Below are 20550 nucleotides of genomic sequence, written 5' to 3'. Positions count from 1 at the left end.
CACGCACATTTTTCTTTACAATCAAGTATCTGAACTGGCTCGAGGCCTTTTAAACCAGAGAAACCAAGAGGAAGCTGAACGATAAGCTTCTCATGGATTTAAGATCAGGATTACTAACCTGAAAACACGACTCTACTTATGAACTTATGAGTTTATTATTAAGCAGAATATTCTCACGGTGAACAAAAGGTTTATACTGAGTTCATTTTATTATTTTCTAGCTCTTTGTTTTTTTTAATAAAAGGAAGCTTCAAGCTGAAGGCATGTTATTGCACTCCACTGAACTCATACAGTGCACACTGTAACTTTAACATGATCTTTTAAGACATTTACTCACTAGCACATTTTCTATTAATAACCAGTCACGGAAAAACATCCTGCTTCACCCTGATATCCACTTAAGACTCAAACGCACACACCTTTGTTTTCCTATCAAGTTGGAGATGTTCCATCCATTGTTTTATACTGAGCTAATAATCAGCTCTAAAACGAAGTTTATCACTCTGATACTGCTAGAAGTGTGCTTGGTATCATGTATCTATAATGCAAGGAAGTCCTGGCTGCTAAATTGAGTTTGTGCAAGGGTTTTGACAGCCCAAAGTATCATCAGCACAAACTGTCTTTGTGTTCGATTTACTGTACTTCAGCTCATCAACACAGCTTTTTCTTCTCCCTGCTGCTGGATTAAGGGCTGAACTCTAGGATCTGAGAGTAAGGAGTGGACAGAGAGATAGAGAGACTTATACGAATGAGAATGTGCTTAAAAGGGTGTCAGGGCATTTATAGCTCACAAGTACCTTTGTGTGTCAGGAATAGACGCCAGTCACTGTGTTTTAAAGTAAAGTTGTTAATGGTAAGAACGGAACAGGGTGATACTGATGTGCTTCGAAGTTTGTTTTTTGATAATGTAATCTACCATTTAAAAGTTTGGAAACATTAAGGAATTTACACTTAAATGAATAACACTTAATTCAAATAAATGCTACTCTTTTTAACTTTCTACCCATTAAAGAACCATGGTTTCCATAAAAATATTAAGCAGGACAACCATTTTGAACATTGGTAATAAGAACTGTTTCTTGACCAGCAAATCAACATGTTACAATGATAGATAGATACACACACGATTTACAATGCATCCGGAAAGTATTCACAGCACTTCACTTTTTCCACATTTTGTTAGTTTACAGCCTTATTCCAAATTGGATTAAATTCATTATTTTTCCTCAATTCTACAAAAAAATACCCCACAACAAAAACACAAAAAAAAAAAATTAAATCAAATAAAAAAAAAAAAAAAAAAAATTAAAATAAAAATATAGTCACATGCCTTTGTTGAAACACGTTTGGCACCAATTACAGCCTCAAGTATTTGGAGTATGATTCTACAAGCTTGGCACACCTATTTTTGAGCAGTTTCTCCCATTCTTTGCAGGAGCTCTCAAGCTCTCATGAAAGAATTTTGTTTCTCTTGGCCTGAGTGTCCTTCAGGTGCCTTTTAGCAAACTCCAGGCAAACATGTGCCTTTTACAGAGAAGCGCCTTGCGTCGGTCCACTCAACCATACAGGCCTGATTGGTGGAGTGCTGCAGAAACTGTTCTCTTCTCTCCACAGAGAAACATTGGAGTTCTGACAGAGGTGACCATTGGGTTCTTGGTCACCTCCCTGACTAAAGCCCTTCTTCCCCAATCGCTCAGTTTGGCCAGACAGCCTGCTCTAGGAAGAGTCCTGTGGCTCCAAACATCTTCCATTTATGGATGATGGATGCCACTGTGCTCATCAGGACCTTCAACAGGTGTGTGCCTTTCCAAATCATGTCCAATCAACTGAATCTACCACAGGTGGACTCCAATCAAGTTGTAGAAACATCTCAAGGATGATCAGTGGAAACAGGATGCACCTGAGCTCAATTTTGAATGTTTGAGTGTTTTTTTGTTTGTTTTTTTATAAATTTGCAAAGATTTCAAACATACTTCTTTCACGTTGTCATAGAGTATTGTTTGTAGAATTTAGAGGAAAATAATGAATTTAATCCATTTTGGGATAAGGCTGTAACATAAAATGTGAAAAAAATGAAGCGCTGTGAATACTTTCCGGATGCACTATATACAGTACATATAAATTATTATAGGCTTTTATGGTATCAGATCAACATTTATCATTTCCAAGATGGTAAATGACCACTGAACCTCATGTGCAATGAAATGGTATAGCTTATGACTGTTTAAACCATTAACGTTGGCTAATGCATCCTGTTTAACTTTTTTTTTTTAATAGCAGGCAGTATGAAGTATATCATGTACAGTAAACTAGTATACCATTCCAAACACAGCTTGTAACTATAACTCTGACTATAAGATTCATACCCTCCTTGTTTCCCAAAATAGAGCACAAAAGGTTTATAACACACTGAGCAAGCAAGAGAGAGTGAGAGAATAATAAATAAATCCACCTCTATACAGCATCTGAGAAGGTATCAGATTGCAGAAGGAAAGCCTTTTATGGACACATAAATAGAAGAGCTCTCAGCAGATCATTTCAGATATAACATGTACCAGATGTTGGCACGCTGTTCTTCAGTATCTTACATTCCACATGCAAGAAAGTACCATACACAACAGATACAGAACAGGCCGTAACAGCCTTGAATTGAGAGCAGCAGTGGAAAGACACTGCTATCACTACATAAATGAACACAAATGGAAACCCCACAATCAAAGCTTTCATGATGCTGTCTGACATTCTGCTCTAAAATAAAACACGTCATGGGGAGCATACATTTCCAAGTCACTATCTTGTGTTCTCTGAGAGGTGCAGTGTGTACTAGTTGCATTCAGCAGCTGACAGTCATACAAAGCTGCCATGTAAACAGCACAAGAGAAAGAAACTATGAAGATGTTTTTTTTCCATTCCAATATAATTTATTGTAGTAAAACAATCTACTAAAAAAAATAATAATAAAAAAAGCAAACAAATAACAAAGAGCATCAACATGTACTGAGTTTTTAAATAACATGAACTGTTACATTAATGTAAAAGCCCATCTAGCTGTTAACCATTCTTTTTATATCTAAAAGCTAAAAGAAAAGACCATACAAGGGTGTGTGCAGGTGACATCCTTTCATTAGAGATATTTAGAGAGTCTGCATTTATACTCCAACACTACAACAGTCTCCATCAGCTTCAGTTATGCTTCTAGTCACGTGGTTTGGTAGCAAAGGTGAGGTATCCTGTGTGTCCCGCCATTTCTCTGGGAGGTGTGGCAGTCCTGCAGATCACAGAGGTGTTCCCAGTGTTTGGGACTTCATCTTGACTAAGATCTGAAGCCAGCTGGCAGCTGTCGGTGGAGTCCTCCTCCGGTCCGAAGTCTGGTAAGGGCAGAGTGACAGTACGAACGTCATGCACCCGGAGCAGGACCTCCAATGTGCAGATCTCCTCAAAGCCATGGTCCAATAATGCCTCACAAGTCCTCTGGACCTGCTCTATACATGGTGAGAAGGAACAGACACGACCTCCTGAAGACAAAGCCAAGAAGAAAAGAGAAGCAGTGAGCTAATTATTGACTGACTTTTTCAGGGGGCTTTCACTCTAGACATCAGAGGTTGGTTCATTTGGATAACGTGAATGCTGTTTTCTCAGCTCAGATGCACATCCACAAATCATACTCAAGTCCACCTAAAAAGGGTGATTTGGGGTATGGTTCATGCAAACTCCGATGTTTTGTTTCTGATGTGAACTGAATGACATAAATATTGGTCAAACAGTTTTTATGCATTTTCTCAATCATTTTCCTGATAAGCATGACTGAATTTCTATCTCATTTCCTCTTGCCTTCGGCAGAAACTGACTCCCAGATTCTTTTCAACCTTTGCATTACGTTCATGAGAAGTAGACACATGAGCCATTCTCTGTTGGCGCTTTGGAAACAAAACCCAAAGTACAAAAGTGAGAAGCAAGTAACAATATCCATCCATTTCACCGTCTTCTCCTGCACAGTCATTAGCGAACAACGGCTGCCACTCTGATGATGCAAACATATGATGTTTCAAAACCAAAAAACACCATGTGAACACAATCTAGCAGGGAAGGGGGGAATCAGTCAAACTCAAGTTTGGATCAGGCAATTGAACCAAGTTGGAAAGCACGCTATTAGTACATTAGTACAAAATAACACTTTTTTTTGACACTAGCGTATATCTACAGCCGAACACCTAGTCTTTCAAAGTATATTCAATTCAATTGACAGCATGCGCGAACATGAGCAATACATACACACTACAAAGTTTTATCTTTGTCCAGTTTCTGCGCTATTTCGCTCCAGAAGTTACGAATGAAAAAAAAATTCTTTGTACTTGTTTAAGCTAGATCTCTTAAATCACTCTTTAACGTAGGTATCTATAGTTATTACACCTACAGCAATTTGTTGTTCTGTCTCTTCCGTTTTTTTTTTTCTTCAATGGTAAAACAACAGGCTGGGTCAGTGTTGCCAACTAGTGGCCAGCTAATTAGTGCAAATAAATTTAAGGTGCATGTGTGAGCTAAGTGTGCAGTTCAAAATATGCGCGAGTACGAGTGTAATTTCATAGATGTGTGTAGGCAGATGCCTCGTTCGACAGATCCAAGCGCGTAGACGCACCCGCCATCTTGCAATGGTCAACTTGACGTCATTCACCATAATAATCACTGAATATTCAAAGATGCCACAATCCTGTATTTTTTTAACCATTTACTATTTTAACTATTTACTTTATCCACAAGGTGGCAACACTGACCTGAGCCATCGCTTCACATAAGGGATTTACACGCAACTCTAGTTTAAACGAGTAAACGAGTAAAAACATTTGGAGAGAAAACATGCAAATCACTGGACAAGAATGAATCCCTATAGTGTACTTGTTGAGCACCTGTGTTTGCACACATTATCAAAAGGAGTATACTTTGAACAGCTGTGCATACAAGCACAACACCAAAGTATACTTTGAAATGTACGATTCAAACTTACCTAGAGTGAAAACTTACATCAGAATATTACACTTCAGCATGTATTTTCATGGACTCACTGGAGTAAAACTATTATTTAAAAAACTCCCATAAACTCTTTTATATGAATAACCTTTGGATCTCCGTGTGACTGCCTATGTTTAACTTTGGCCTCAAGTTTGCATCTGTTCCTTATCAAACCACTGAATGAATACACAAATTTCTTTTAAATGAATCTCGTTTAAATATCAAACACCCAAAAGGGAAGTTCACTATTGTAGCTAATGTCAAATCAACCCTGAAACTTGAAATAGGGAACATAGAACAAGAACATTTTTATTAAGTGCTTTTTAAGGAAATGAAACTGAACTGAGACCTTGTTTTTTTTTTTCTGTGTAGATCCACAAATCTCAAACAGTATTAACTGTTTTAAACTTATTAGCAGACCCATTGATATATTTCACATTTTCTGCATTCATTTCAGGTGTAAGTCTGCAGAATTCTGTGGAGTGGATGCAAAGTTGAAGTATTTCATTAGGAGCATCAAACCCAACTGCAAAACAGATGACAGTCTTCAAACAAGTCTTAAACACACCCCTTAACTGCCACTGTAAGAAGCCCACCCCAAAAATCACATTATTGGTTGAGCCAATAGTTACGTCACACTCTGTTAGGCTGCTCAAACAACAGAAACAGTAAAAACTGAAATCTGCAGAGATTTCAGCAACCTCTGTGGGCGCAGCTTTCATGCAGGCCTGCTGAGAATAGTCAGGAAGTGATGTCGTACAGAATATGGTTCCTTATTACTGGAAACATATGTTAGCTCACAGAGCTGTAAAGGGTCAGAGAGCAGTCGACATGCTCATGTTTGCATATTCTTGCCTTACTGTTAAACGGTCTCGTGTTCGAGACGGCGATTCTCTTCCACTCCTTTGCCATATTTCTCCACTAACACAAATGGAGGGAATTTGGACTAAAGCTGGTATTACTAACATGCACAAGAATAGCCACAGCTGATCAGAGTAAGAAGATAGACACGGTACTGTGAGGAGAGGAGTATATTGAGGAAGACACCTCAATGGGTGTAGTTTACTCTTTGGATCTTTTTTTTTTAGATTCAATCCAATCACGTTCACTTAATCCAGCATGACCCCATCCCTTACTTTCAACATTCCTTATAGAACTACAAATTTTAAAATCTGAACAAAAGCACTAGGTATCATACACATGACGACTTTGTAAATGGTTACAGAGGAAAAGCTATGCATCATGCACTAAATAACTGAGGATCAGACTTTCAAGTCACTCAGAACACAAACACGCACAAAAACCTTCACCTTGTTTTTAGGAGACACATGACAAATGAAATCAATGTATGTTCTAAAATCTGCTCAAAATATTAAACATGCCTGTTATCCTCCAACACACTATGGAAATTCATAACTCTTTGGCAAATTGGTAGTGGAAGGTGGGATCTCATTAATGCATTTTCGTATGATCTGTTTGCGCCTGACTGAATGTTATGTTTAGGAGTGGACCTCAGTCCCCCTCCCCCCCCCCCCCCCATTTTTTGCAATGGAACTTGAATGTATTATGGGATTGTTTTGATTGGAGGACAGCAAACATTGTTTGATATTCAGAATGTTACGCAAGAAATCATTGTTTTATTTGTCACACCTCTCCTGGCAACAAGAAACATGTTTGTGTGTGTCTGTGTTTGTGTTCTGGACAACTTCAGTGTGCCTCCCAGTTTTTCCTCAAACTATATAAAAGGCGACCTACTGTTTTAAAATCTAGCCTTTTGAATTTGGCCAAAAGAACGGATCTTAGATTCTTTTGGAAATGCTTTTGTGTCTGGAGTGCACTGCTGATGCCTTGAAATTCTGCCAATGTAGGCAGCTTCTAGAATTTGAAAAAGGGTGATGTACGGATAAAGACTGTTGGTAAATAGCACTAACAGAAGTATATTTCAAGACAGAGAGCGTTTATTGTGTCATTCCATTGACAAATAAGGCCTTTCCATGAAACCACAGTCATAAACAGAGACATCGGGTCTCCTGGCAACTGGGTCTGGGAAAGAAAGGAGCCACACCAACAGCTGGGATTCTCCGAGAACTTAAACCAGAGACCAACTATCAGGCCAAAAAGGAGAAGAAACAGGATGAAGAATCAGTTCAATCTCTACAAACTCTGATTGTTGCATCAAGGTAATAAGATGCATATGTTGTGAGAAGGATGTTATTAGTCCAGAACAACTGGCTTGTAGCTAACCAAAGCTTTCAAAGCCAAAGCTGTGCTTTTCTGTGCTGAAAACTGATAAATAGTGCAAAACAAATGTCATTTTGTCGAAAGACACAGAAAGAGGCCAACAAATGTGTCTGAGCTTCACAGAGCATTGCCTGTGCTCACTTAAGTCTCTCCGCCTGACCCTTTATGGTCATTACCCTGCCAGCGAAAACATCCAGCATGTGTGTATATTACAAATCAGATAGACTGTGAGTCTCCAAGAGGGGGTGTAGTGTAAAGTGAGGCAAACATTCCACTTACATGAGACAGAAATTTGAGAAAAGATTGCCAGGAGATCCTCTCTAATCTTATACTCTTATAATCTTTACACACATTTACACATAAAACAATTGCATGTGACATGTTAAAGGTGCCATAGAATGCATTGATACAATATTTTAAATTGTTCTCTGATATCAACATAGAAGGTATATGGCTTAGGTAAGGGCAAAAAAATCTCTAAAACGGTTTTACATGTCCGTTTACAACCCTAGGATTTGACCCTAGAATGAAATGGTCTGTTACGACCTTATTTGGAAGGGTCATGAATAATAATGTTGAGCTTTGCTCTGATTGGCTGTTTCACAGTTTGGCTCAATGTTGAGCTCTGCTCTGATTGGCTGTTTCACAGTTTGGCTCAATGTTGAGCTCTGCTCTGATTGGCTGTTTCACAGTTTGACTCAATGTTGAGCTCTGCTCTGATTGGCTGTTTCACAGTGCAGCTCATTTCAGTAGCTCACACAGCAGGAAGGAAACACAGGGAAAATATATATTTCAATACTGTCTCTTGCAGTTATATCGTTGGGTAATGTACTGTATATAAAATGCGGTCATCGGGTAGTCGGGTATTAATATGCGGCGCATTGAAACTGCTTTCGAATGCACAATCACTTTTTACTTTCACTTTCGAGATTTGAATGTCATTTCCATGTACAGAACTGTTATTATTCAATTATGCCAAGGTAAACACAGTTTTCCATTCTATGGCACCTTTAATTCATCCAAACGTGTTAAATGAACTGATTCATAATTTTTTGTGAACTCATGAGCAATATACCCACACAATTTCCCTAAAGTTTTTTTTTTTAATACTTAAGTATGGTTATTGACAAATTAATTTATTAAATGTATTAAATCCCAGCACCTGTTGCCAATAAACTAATCATTTAACTACATCTCAGCTTCAACCTTTACCAAGAAAGTAAAGTGATAGGTTAAAAGCCGAGGGCTGTGCATTTTATGAAAATTCCTTTCAATATTTTACTGATGCAGGGGAATAAACCATATGAAGATTGCTGACCCCTTACCGGGACACTGACTAGTCTGGGCATGCCCAATAAAGCAAAGTTGGTAGCAGTTCCTATGGGAACAGCCTCTTGCCAAAGTGTTCAGTTCACTTCTGAAGAAACCAGTTCTGACATGGCCACTCAATAAAACCAAACAGTTGTTTCAACAGACTGATCAGAGAGACCTCAGAGAAAACAGACGCACACACACAAGCTATGAATGCTGTTCAAACTGGGAAAACTCAAGCCAAAGATAAAACCAAGATGTAATTATGGAGAGTAATGGGCCTCTGTCAATGGTTCACAGAAGCTGCATCCATAACAGAGATGAAAACCTACATAGAATACAGATTTAAATCAATTATTATGAATCTCACACCAAACCTCCTGTTCCCTGGAGGTTATCTGGCCATTTCTTTTAAGTCAATGGCAGACGAGGGGCGTTAAAGGGATAGTTCAGCCAAAAATTTTCACTTGAAAATTAAAACCCTCAAGTTGTTCCCAACTGAGTTTCATTCTTCTGTTGAGTACAAAAGAAGGTATTTTGAATAATGTTGGTAACCAAACAGTTGATGGCAACCACTGAGCTCCACAGTATTGAATAAAATACAATGGAAGTCAATGGCTACCGTCAACTGTTTGGTTACCAACATCATTCAAAATATCTTTACTTCTTCATTCTTTTGTTCTCAACAGAAGAAAGAAAACTCATACAGGTTTGGAACAAATTGAGGGTGAGTAAATTATGATAAATGATGATAATTTTCATTTTTTGGGTGAACTATCCCTTTAAGGAAGATATTAGGCACTGCAACTTTAAAAATGGTGTCACCATAGTTTTTTCTTTTGAAAATATATCCTTATTTCACTATGTTATTCTTTGCAGTATCTTGGAGCACCACGTAAATACAGTACCACTGTATATATGGTATCAAAGTACCACAATTCCATAGTACTTTTATTAAGTGTGTGCAAACTGTAAATTTTTGTGCCAGTACCACTCAAGTGTCTGAAGTTTTGTGTTCATAAAGACTCATTTCAGTGGCTTCATCTGTGAGGAATAAGTCATGGTGACAGAGTACCAAATAAATGTATGCATTTAGCAGAATGTATGCATTTAGCAGACGCTTTTATCCAAAGCAACTTACAGTGCATTCAGGCTATCAATTTTTACCTATCATGTGTTCCCAGGGAATCGAACCCCCAACCTTGTGCTTGTTAACGCAATGCTCTACCACTTGAGCTACGGGAGCACGTGACATTTAGCATTAATATGTGTTCTCACCTTTGCGTTTAATGGCGCTCTTGGCATGTGTGATTGCCTCCCACGGAGAGGGGATGTCTAAAAACACAGCATCGGCTATTCCTGTGATGCCAAAGCCATCCTTGCACACATCCTGGTTTCTAACAGTAACCAGGTGAGACACCTTGTGCTCCTTGAACTCCTGCATGGCCTTCTCGGCTCGCTGAGCGTGGAACTCCACTGTGTGTAGGTGGCCGGTGGGAGCAATGGTCCGCAGAATAGAGTGAGACAGAGAGCCGCTGCCTGTACCTGGAAGACAGGCACAAAAACTACTGTGATAACAAGCCATGGAAATAAGAGGTCTGAGTTTGATATTAACTAGTTGATATTAAATAGTATTAATTTTAACATTGAACTTTTAATATCGGTCTAATTACCCTGTTTTTTAAATGCTTACACATGATGCAACAGCTTCAGACACTCTGAATATTAATCAGAATTTGGTCATATTCCAATTATGCACCTCGTTACCATAATGTTAAAGGCATAGTTCACCCAAAAATTCATTTACTCACCAGTAAGACTTTGGTTAATCTTTGAAACACAAATCAAGATATTTTATTGAAACCTGAGAGATTTCTGTCCTACCACTGAAATTCTACTCCACCAAAATATTCATATTCATATATAAAAGTGGTAATTTAAAGTTAAATACAGCAGTCACATGTGCATGTGAACTCGTTCTGGTGTTAAAGGCCCATCTTCCTCTTCAAGAACCCATTAGCATGCCATTTGTTCTCATAGCAACAATAGAGTCAATGTTTGGTCTACAGCGTTGCATTCAGATAGAACAGAATAACTGACGTAAGACAATAGCTCAGTAGGGGAGAAAAAACAGACAGTTTCCAAAGAAATGTCCAACAGTATCCTTGAGTGATGATAAACAAGCATCAATACTGCACATATGCCAAATGTGTGGCACAGTCAGCCTCACCTGAACACTGCTCATATACCCACTGCAACCTTACTCAACCCAAGTCAATTCTTACAATAGACATTGTTTCAAAGCAGTTTACGTAATCATGATATTATCTATATTATCTACATAATAGCTTTTCATGAGCGTACCGTATGTATGCAGACAAAGTTGGATACACTTTTATATTGAGCTTTCTATAGAGAGATGTGCGATAATGCAGTTTACATTTTGCAATGATATAAACCAGGGTTTCCCAAACAAGGGTTCATGAGATGATGTAAAGGCAATAATTACTTAATTTGAATGTAACATTAAAATAAACAAGGAGGAGCACAATTAATCAAATTAAAACCGAACTTGATATATCTTGTCAAATCGAGATTATCAAAACAAAAGCTGATTTAATTAAGTATGCAATCTGTTATGCTGGGTGAAGAGAGGCAATGTGGGTTTTTTAATTAACACGCTTGCGGCTTTTAAGACTGTTTTCAGAGCAGCTCGGTTCACAGTAAATGCTGCTTCTCACAAACTCCATCTCTGTGAATGTAATGTGCATTTGGGAATGCAATGTGTGCTAGGTTCACTTTATTTTATTCACATTCAAATAATTGTCAACATTTTTGTGGGCAGTTGTTTACAGCATAAATTTCTTGTGAAGTCTAAACACCCTTAAAAGTAACTATTTCCATTAGCAGTACAGTTTTTGTTCTTTGCCTCTGGATGTCTCAGCAGTAGCAATATGAGACATGAAATTTGTTTATGGATAAAATGTCATCTCACAGCTCAAATCGTAATTAAAATTGGTGGTTTTGTGCACATTCTATATATGATTTATTTATTTTCTGCTCACATGCATGTAATGTAACCAATTATCAACATCAAAGAATCATGAAAATGCAAATGTGTTAAATAATTGTCCGTTACAGATGATTATTTATTTGCACCAACTCTGAGTTTTTTTTTTTGTTTTTTTTTGGTGATTTGCTGTTTGCTACTGACGACACGCTTTCATGTGCATGTGCTCCATGAACTCAGGAGGTATTTACACGACACCATTTTCAACTAAAAACTGAATTTTTTCATGCATTTTAGTCATTCGTTTACATGGCAGTGGCAGCTTGGAAACACAAATGGTGAGCATTGAAGAAGTGCAAGTTTTTGAAAACGATAAATTTATTGTCTCGGTGTAGACTAAGAAAATGAAAATTTGAAAAAACAGAAAACTCATACCCAATAATAATAAAATTTCCATCCATAGGAAATCCTCACAGAAGCCTAGTATTTCTTCACAAAAAAACAACATCGCCAACTATTGGCCAGGCATGCATAATACAGAGTTTTTAGTCATTTCCGAGGATGTGTAAACGGGAATCGTTTCTGATCATGTTTTAATCTGTATGCGAAAACCTAAAACTTTTAATACAATCGTTGTCGTGTAAACGTACCCTCCGTTTTAAAGCCTGAGTTGACAGAGAAAGATCAGTGTGCCTGAGTGGATCTGTTTGGTTTGTTAACTCAAAACTAATTATGTAACCCTGAGTATTGAAGAATAAAAACCTTCTGACGGTTCGTAGCTGAAGAAAGACGCATTCTTACCTGACTCGCAGACGACAGAGCCCGGTTTGAGCTCCAGCATCAGTGTGATGTTGGCAATGTCTGTGGTGTAGAGGATCTGTGTTCGGTGGGGAAGGTTGACGGTCCACAGCTCTGGTGTGGGGTGCAGCACGTAAACCCAACCACCCTTACTGCAGGTCACTTTGGAACCAAACCGCTGTCCAATCAGGTCGCTGGAGTGCCGGATGGCCCCATAGCGGGTCTGCGTCTGAGCTCCTGACTGAACCTTAATAGGCATCATGGACTCATGGCCCTGGAAGATAATGACGACATCCCCTTCTTGGATGATCTCGGAGTATTCCACAAAACTCATGAGGTACAGCGGGGTTCAGCTTCAACGAAGAGTGTGGCCTTGGAGGATTCAACACTGCTCTGCCTTGAATGAAAACACATGAAAGAACACATTATTTTCATAAGCTCATTTACTGCCATATTTACATTCACTCATATTACTTTATAGACTTCATACCAACTTTTAAAAAAAAATGAGTATCATTGTGTTTCAATAAATCTTAAGACTTTGAGAAATGTTCTCTCTGGTAAAATTCTAACAGTAAATTAATTCTGAACACAACCGCAGGATGACAAAAAGGATGCAAATCAAGAGCTAAAGTTGAGGTAGAGTTACCTTACTTAAGAAGGTCAAATCAAAGTTGTCAGCCTTTTTTAAATCCTGATAATTTCACAATTTCTATACATTTAGAGTGAGACAAACCAACAAATACAAAACAAACATTACAAATCCACTGTGCTGTCCCTTCTTGTAGGGTTATGTCTTCTTGGCTTTTGTCAGACTTGGAGGTTGATTATCAAAACTTGAAATATTTCATGTTAAGTTGACATAAAAAGTCTAATATTACTATTAAAAAATATAATAGTGTTAGAATGATTGTAGAAAACTGTCTTTAAAAGTGAAGTTTAATATTTTTTTTCCCATACGTATAACACGGTAATATTTTATTTATAGGTTAATATGTACACATACCTACAGACTGATAAAAAAAAAAGTTTATTTATTTATTTATTTATTTTCATGTTATACGTCAACTACTCAAAGTCCAGTCAGTGTGTATTTTGATTTAAATGTTTGTAACCGTTAGCGTCCGTTAGCAGCAACCAGGAGGCCTACCTGTGTGTGTACCTGCAGTCCTGAGACGGCACATAACAGCAGAACAAATGGGTCAGATGTAAGTTAACCTGTAAACAATGCATTTGATCATCTTTGTGAACATTTTTATTATTTTATGTGCGAGACTCAGCAAGGTCTCTGTCCTTAATGACGAGACGAACAGGAGAAACTTAAAGTTAGTGGCTAACGTTAAATGCGCTAAACAGCGACTTCGGTTATATGAGAGACCAGACAAGCTCCTATGCTAGATTATTTACAGATATACATCTTTTTACAAACAGGATGTTTCCTTAGGGTTACACTGAATATGAAATAACCCTTTTTTAAAGTGCCATTGATTACATCGCGAGCAAACTTATTTTCAACAAGTAAACAGTGCACGTGCGGTGCTGGAATGGAACCGCGTCACGCGTTTGAACGTACATCGATATGTTTAATATAAAGAGAGGCTCAGAAACTCACCGTTCCTTTGGCAAGGCTGCAGTTTTGTGTTTGGTAAGGAGCAGAAACAGTACAGCACGTGTGTGCGGCTAGTTAGCTTGATTACCGTAACGTTTCGTGCAGACGCGGTCTGTACCTCATGTGGCTGGACTCAAGTGCATGTGAACGCGTTGCTCTCCATTTACAAATCTACCGCTAGTCGCAAAACGTCAACTCCACACGACTCGACCTGTCTCGGGAATATGATGTAAGAGTATTTTAAAGAAACATTATCTGTCGCATAAAACAAATATTTACGTGGTGGTTTAACGTTAGATTGACTAGGATGGTGTTTTCCAGTCCCACAACCCAAATAAGACTGAAGTATCCTTTCAAATCAGTAATGTGCTCCTGTTATTTCATCTCATACTGTATGTCATTTAGCATTATGAAAATATATTTATTATTAAAGATACCTTTAAGCAAAAACAATCAATACTGTGGGTGACAAACAGCAACACACGGACATCCACGCAAACGTTATAGGTTACATTATTATACATTATGCTGTTTGTTTTCTTTTTAAAAAGGAAATTATTACATCTTCATTTATTGAAAGTCCCAATATAAGTTAAATAAATGTATTTATTTATTTAACAGGTCAAACAGTTTCCAAGCCAATTACCTGAGAATTACTTCACTTGGATATAAACTTAATTCAGTTAAACTTATATTTTTATCTAGAGTCTATCTATATTTTAGTTTATATTTGCACGTTTTATATATGCTACATATTTGTTGAGAGCAGTGAAATTATTCCAGTATCAAGCTCTTCCAATGGGATGAATGGACTGCACATAGCAGCCAATGGGAGCTGCTTTCCTGTGCTATAAAACAAACTCTCCTTCACGATCTACTTCATACTCCTACCGGAAAAATTGTGATCTTTGTCTCAGTTCAGTCTTCCTCTAGCTCGAGCAGTCCACGACCCACGGTAAGTCTTCATTGAGAAGTTTTCATCCCTCATTAAACTCGGAGCTTAAGCGAGATCGCTGGTTATTTAATGCATTTAATTATTATAAACAGCGCTGAATGATTCTGGATAAGCTTTTTGGTCGGTAGGACTTGGTTTTCAGCGCATCTCTGAATGAAGGGCATTGCACGCGTGGAGAGGGCTCGATCTACTCTGTATTAGAGAAGAATACGTCAAAAATGATTTTTTTTTTTATGAGTTCTGAAAATTTCTAGGCTTCTTGTGAAAGAAAGCGTCCCACATTCAGGTCATGATCAATAATGACAGATCATTCTTTCTCTGTCGCTGAAGTGGAGCAGTCCAGTGGACGCCCAGTTTTCACTCATATATAGCATCGATCGTACCAAACCGAAATGGCATCGATATAGCATACGAAAGTTTGAGCATTTCAGTGTACAGCACAACGATGAGCAGATATTTCTTGCTGAAATAGATCTGCACCATCTGGCGAGCCTTGCCTACTTCACCCTTCAAGAAGGAATGGGAAATATTATCTTTTTTAACTTTTTTTGTTTTGTTTTGTTTTTACATTTACTGCAATCATCCGTTTGTTAACAACTAATGACATCGTTTCAGATTTGAACAGATATAGCAAAATAATAATAATTATTTCAAGTACGTATTTTAAGGCACATATATTTTAAATAACTTTTCACAACATGTAAAGTCACAGTTCTTTGTTAAATTCCAGTTGGACATAACGAAAGTAACAACTTTCGGTTCATATATAAGTCGGATTGAGTCTATAACCGCTCAGACTGACGCGTCTTTGATTCACGACAAAGAATCGGCTCGCAAGAGTCATTCATTTGTTCATTGTATGTGTTTGATTCACTAAAAAGAATCAGTTAATGAGTCATTCGTCACACTCTACATTCAGTCCTATATTTAAGGATGGCGTCTATGTACTGTACATGAAGAATTCCCAACCCTATGACTACTTATTGGAACCATAGCACAAATTCGTCATATATATCGTTTCAGCTTTTTAGTTTCGTATAGAAATGTAGGAATCGATATTTTAACACAAAGAATAAAAAATAAAATAAAAAACAAAAGTCTTTTCCAGATTGATTCAAATGTCAAGAGTTAGTGTTGAACTTCTTGGCTCTCTTTCACATTCCGTGTAACCACCATTGTATTCCATCCCAATCCCACACTTAGGGAACAGCAACCATGCCTTTCGGGAACAGTCACAACCAGCTGAAGATGAAGTTCACCTCTGAGCAGGAATATCCCGACCTCAGCAAGCACAACAACTATATGGCCAAGGTTCTCACACCGGCCCTATATGAGAAGTTGCGCTCCAAACAGACACCCAGTGGGTTTACACTGGATGATGTTATCCAGACCGGGGTAGATAACCCAGGTAAAGACCCCAAAACAACTCAAAGTCCTCCAAAAGACCACTTCTCGTGTCATTTTAGAACATATAGGTGCATTGCGAACAAAAAGAAGTATGATTTTCATTGGGCGTTGAACAGTGACCTTGCTGACTCAATGTTTTAGTGCAGAGAAAATCGAATAAAAACAGTTCCTGTATAGATAAGACCAAACTGCCTGTGCAAAATGCAGTGGCATTGAAAATCCAATTCTATCATAGCCACAGGAAAGACTTAGCCTGAAAAATATCATGAACTCTCAGCTTTCTTTTTCTTTTGGAAAAATTTAACAGCGTATTTGATAAGTCAAATGGCACTTACCCATTCAAACCACAACAGAACAGGTGACTACATCCTTCGACAGCAGTGCATGGTATTGTTACACCCAATGTGTTGATGTTTTTATTTAGCAATGCTAAACTAGCCAGGTTGACCATCAAGCAGCGGCCAGCTGAGGAAGAGTATCCAGACCTCACACAGCACAACAATTATATGGCCAAGTACCTCAGTCTGGACATGTACAAGCGCCTCCGTCAGCGCTGCACACCCAACGGCTTCACCATAGATAACGTCATTCAGACTGGCGTAGATAATCCTGGTAAAAGAACACACATAGGGCCAGGGTCAGATAGTCCTAAGGGAAGTCACATGATATTAAACATGTTTTTGTTTAGTTTTTTGGCATCTGATGTGCATGCCTCCTAATTTGTGTACATGGACTTGTTTTCCACCTCAGGCCACCCCTTCATTAAGACTGTGGGTTGTGTGGCTGGGGATGAGGAGACCTATGAGGTGTTCAAGGAGCTGCTGGACCCTGTTATTCAGGACAGACATGGAGGATACAAACCCACAGACAAGCACAAGACCGACCTCAAACACAGTAACCTCAAGGTATGAAGTTGAAGGGATAGATCACCCAAAAATTATTCTGTCATTTACTCACCCTCATGTCCTTCCAAAAGTGTTTGACATTTTCTTCTGCAGAACATTATCAAAGATATTTTGAAGAATGTTTTTGTCCACATAATTAAAGTCAGCGGGGTTCAAAACAACTCCCTGATCACTAAATTTGGTACAGTGATATTGCTTGTTTAAAGACTAAAACTTTCTGTTTCTGTAGGGCGGTGATGATCTGGATGCCAATTACGTGTTGAGCTCTCGCGTCAGAACAGGCAGGAGTATCCGCGGGTTCTGCCTGCCGCCCCACTGCAGTCGTGGAGAGAGAAGAGCTGTTGAGAAGCTCTCTGTGGATGGTATGTCTCTGTAGCACCGCAGTAAACATTGGTTTATTTGAAACCGGATGAAACGTCTGTTGCATCCTGCCCATCCTAAATAGTAATCATAAGGAGAATTAGTGTGTCCCAAAGCGTAGCATGTTGAAATGAGCTTCCCAAAGGTACCTGGATAGTCTACTATTTTCGGTGGAAATTCTGTGTAGATCAGTACATATCGTAATGGCTGATATTGGCCACAATCCATTGCACAAATTAAGTAGAGATGCAGTATTTCTGTTCCTGAAGCGTAGGCTCCCTCTTGTGGTGACATTTGTAATCTGATATTTCTGATGAAATAATTTATTTGAAATCAAACAAACAAAAAAGATATAGGATTTACTCACAGATTGTTTTGATGTGTCTGTAGCTCTGGGTGCCCTGACTGGGGATCTCAAAGGAAAATACTACGCCCTGAAAAACATGACAGAGGCTGAGCAGCAGCAGCTCATCGATGACCATTTCCTGTTTGACAAGCCTGTGTCTCCCCTGCTGCTGGCCTCAGGGATGGCTCGTGATTGGCCTGACGCCAGGGGCATCTGGTCAGTGTTCAGGATTAATGCACTGCTTGTGCTACTTTTAAAGTCTTTTTATATATATATATATATATATAGAGAGAGAAGTAACCTACTTCCTGTCAGTTTGTTTCAGATTCTTCAAATACAGGTAGCACCAATAGAAGATTATTAATTGTTTGGTTTTTAGTATTGGCTTGACATTAATAGAATTTTGGGTGAAACTAAATTTTTGATCTGTAATTTTATTCTAGCTTCCCAGCTATTTTAAAGCTGTCCTTCTTACAGTGTAATTCTATATTTAAGTTCTGAGTAATATTAATTGATGTTAACTTAATATAGGTTTAGGATTAGGGTTTGGTTTAGGGTTAGTTACATGTAATTATGCACAATTTACTGGTATTACTGTAATAAGTAAATGTTCTAGTTCATTCTAGTCAAGTATTGCATTTATATATGACATTCCCTCACTCATTTTCTCCTCATCTCCAGGCACAATGAAAACAAGACATTCCTTGTGTGGGTGAATGAGGAGGACCACCTGCGTGTCATCTCCATGCAGAAAGGTGGCAACATGAAGGAGGTCTTCACCCGTTTCTGCACAGGTCTCTCTAAGGTATTCCATCACTGTGATACTAAAAGCCCATCCAGAATAAATATAATACTGCCCACACTAATGCACAATAATGTTCTGTTTATTATAAGCGTGATGCAATTTCTCAACTCTTTAATATCTCAAGTGGATTCTGATTGGCTGTCAAAGTTATCATCATTCATGAGCTGGAAAACAGTTGGTTTAGAGTTGACAAAACCAAACAAATCCGGTTTAGATCGGTTTAGATCAAAATATTATTTATATGAAGTAAAAGAAAAGTATCTAAAATGATTCAGTCAAGTGCTTTCATTTGGAACAAAACCTTATTGTATCAGATATGTATGGTGGCCAAGAGATGCTGCAAATGAAAAAGAAAAAAATACATGCAAATAGACTTTCTTAATGTGCTGGTGCTTTTTCTGTGTGCATGCGTTTTCATAAGTTGCAGCGTGTTGAATTCACTTGACCACTGTAGATATGTCACTTTGCTCAAATCTAATTGGTCCAAATGAGAGCAAATCCATCTTCCTGAACCTAAAGGTCCAGAGGTTAAGCTTAATTGAGCTAAGGGTTTGAACAGAGCTGCAAGAAACACTAACTGCTTGTTCTTTCAGATTGAGGAGTTGTTCAAAAACAAGGGACACGAGTTCATGTGGAACGAGCATCTTGGCTACGTCCTCACCTGCCCATCCAACCTCGGCACAGGCCTGCGCGCAGGAGTGCACGTCAAACTCCCTAATCTCAGCAAAAACAGACAGTTTGAGGAGATCCTCAAGAGACTGAGACTGCAGAAACGTGGAACAGGTAGGAACCGAAACTATTTGAGCCACAGTAGATTTAAACAGCACGATACTGATAGTCATGAACAGAATTATAGTGTGAACCAATGCCAATAAGTAAGTGGTGTCTTTGTTCATTAGGTGGTGTAGACACTGCGGCTGTGGGTGGTGTTTTTGACATCTCCAACGCTGACCGCCTGGGCTTCTCTGAGGTGGAGCTGATGCAGATGGTGGTGGATGGAGTCAAACTGCTGGTAGAGATGGAGAAACGGCTAGAGAAAGGCCAGGCCATTGAGGACCTCATGCCTGCCCAAAAGTAGACTCACTTCAAAACCTCACTTCCCCTCACCTTTGCTCATTGATTGACTGTTTGTTGACTTGTTCTTAGAAGACATGATTTATTTAAAGGTCCTTTGTCTCTGCTCTGGCGAGTTCTTGTTACACATACAGATGTCACAGGACAACAAATGGATGAGAATGTCTGAGAATAAAATTTGGTCCATGTTGACCTGCTTTTTGTCTTTCTTCCCTTGTTCTATCATGTTGACAGTTCCAGGATTACAACACCTTTCCAGCAATTCATTTCCATGACTTTTACCTGTTACGTTTTACAGTTATTCATTAAGAATTATTCAAGAATTTTAGAAACTATTTTATAGAAATCACACGCATACTACGATTTGAAATATAATTTAAACATACAAATGTAATACTTTTACTCAGCAAGGATGCACTAAATTGATCAAAAGTGACAAAAAACTCATCAATGAACATTACAAACAACTAAAAATCCAAACAAAAAATTATCATTTTCAACACAAAAATAACAAAAAAAACAAATAATGTTTCCTACAAATAAAAACAAAACAACTGATGTTTCTTGAGCAGCAAATCAGCATATTAGAACTATTTTGAAGGATCATGTGACACTGAAGACTAGAGTAATGATGCTGAAAATTCAGCTTTGACATCACAGGAATAAATTGCATTTTAAAATAAGTTAAAGTAGTAACCAATTATTTTAAATTGCAATATTAT

At 38.2% G+C, this 20550-nt stretch overlaps 2 protein-coding genes across 5 annotated transcripts; one reads left to right on the top strand and one right to left on the bottom strand.

The window, feature by feature from the left end:
• Positions 1-2444: 2444 nt before the first annotated feature.
• LOC109100934 (tRNA (adenine(58)-N(1))-methyltransferase catalytic subunit TRMT61A-like) lies at positions 2445-14183 on the bottom strand. Of its 3 annotated transcripts, XM_019114365.2 has the most exons (5): positions 13980-14054; positions 13518-13585; positions 12371-12764; positions 9838-10104; positions 2451-3515 (listed from the first exon to the last, which is right to left on the bottom strand). In XM_019114365.2, the coding sequence occupies exons 3-5, from the start codon at positions 12699-12701 to the stop codon at positions 3196-3198; spliced, it is 918 nt and encodes a 305-aa protein (XP_018969910.1). In that variant the 5' UTR covers positions 12702-12764; positions 13518-13585; positions 13980-14054; the 3' UTR covers positions 2451-3195. The 3 variants fall into 3 exon arrangements, with proteins under 3 accessions (XP_018969912.1, XP_018969911.1, XP_018969910.1); XM_019114367.2 differs by lacking the exons at positions 13518-13585; positions 13980-14054 and adding an exon at positions 13017-13037 and having other exon boundaries at positions 2445-3515; XM_019114366.2 differs by lacking the exon at positions 13518-13585 and having other exon boundaries at positions 2446-3515; positions 13980-14183.
• On the top strand, positions 13474-20020 carry LOC109100935 (creatine kinase B-type-like). 2 transcript variants are annotated; one of them, XM_042768586.1, is made up of 8 exons: positions 13474-13575; positions 16763-16950; positions 17089-17243; positions 17473-17605; positions 17994-18165; positions 18631-18754; positions 19348-19537; positions 19654-20020. In XM_042768586.1, exons 1-8 carry the CDS (start codon positions 13565-13567, stop codon positions 19830-19832), a joined length of 1152 nt encoding a protein of 383 aa, XP_042624520.1. In that variant the 5' UTR covers positions 13474-13564; the 3' UTR covers positions 19833-20020. The 2 variants fall into 2 exon arrangements, with proteins under 2 accessions (XP_042624520.1, XP_042624521.1); XM_042768587.1 differs by lacking the exons at positions 13474-13575; positions 16763-16950 and adding exons at positions 14779-14931; positions 16135-16339.
• Positions 20021-20550: the final 530 nt, after the last annotated feature.

The sequence above is a fragment of the Cyprinus carpio genome, chromosome A13 (genome assembly GCF_018340385.1).
Source record: "Cyprinus carpio isolate SPL01 chromosome A13, ASM1834038v1, whole genome shotgun sequence".
NCBI classification, from domain to species: domain Eukaryota; kingdom Metazoa; phylum Chordata; class Actinopteri; order Cypriniformes; family Cyprinidae; genus Cyprinus; species Cyprinus carpio.
The sequence above is the reverse complement of the archived record's forward strand: the minus strand, read 5'-3'. Positions and strand labels throughout refer to the sequence as shown.

What these genes read in the sequence shown, in the direction of transcription:
- LOC109100935 (XM_042768586.1), top strand. An exon ending in TGAGAAGCTCTCTGTGGATG is followed by an intron (nt 17,606 to 17,993) that starts GTATGTCTCTGT and finishes ATGTGTCTGTAG; the next exon opens with CTCTGGGTGCCCTGACTGGG. An exon ending in ACTGCAGAAACGTGGAACAG is followed by an intron (nt 19,538 to 19,653) that starts GTAGGAACCGAA and finishes TTTGTTCATTAG; the next exon opens with GTGGTGTAGACACTGCGGCT.
- LOC109100934 (XM_019114366.2), bottom strand. Translation starts at nt 12,701, where the DNA reads ATGAGTTTTGTGGAATACTCCGAGATCATCCAAGAAGGGGATGTCGTC. An exon ending in CTCTGTCGTCTGCGAGTCAG is followed by an intron (nt 10,105 to 12,370) that starts GTAAGAATGCGT and finishes CCTGTCTTCCAG; the next exon opens with GTACAGGCAGCGGCTCTCTG. An exon ending in GAGCGCCATTAAACGCAAAG is followed by an intron (nt 3,516 to 9,837) that starts GTGAGAACACAT and finishes CTTTGTCTTCAG; the next exon opens with GAGGTCGTGTCTGTTCCTTC.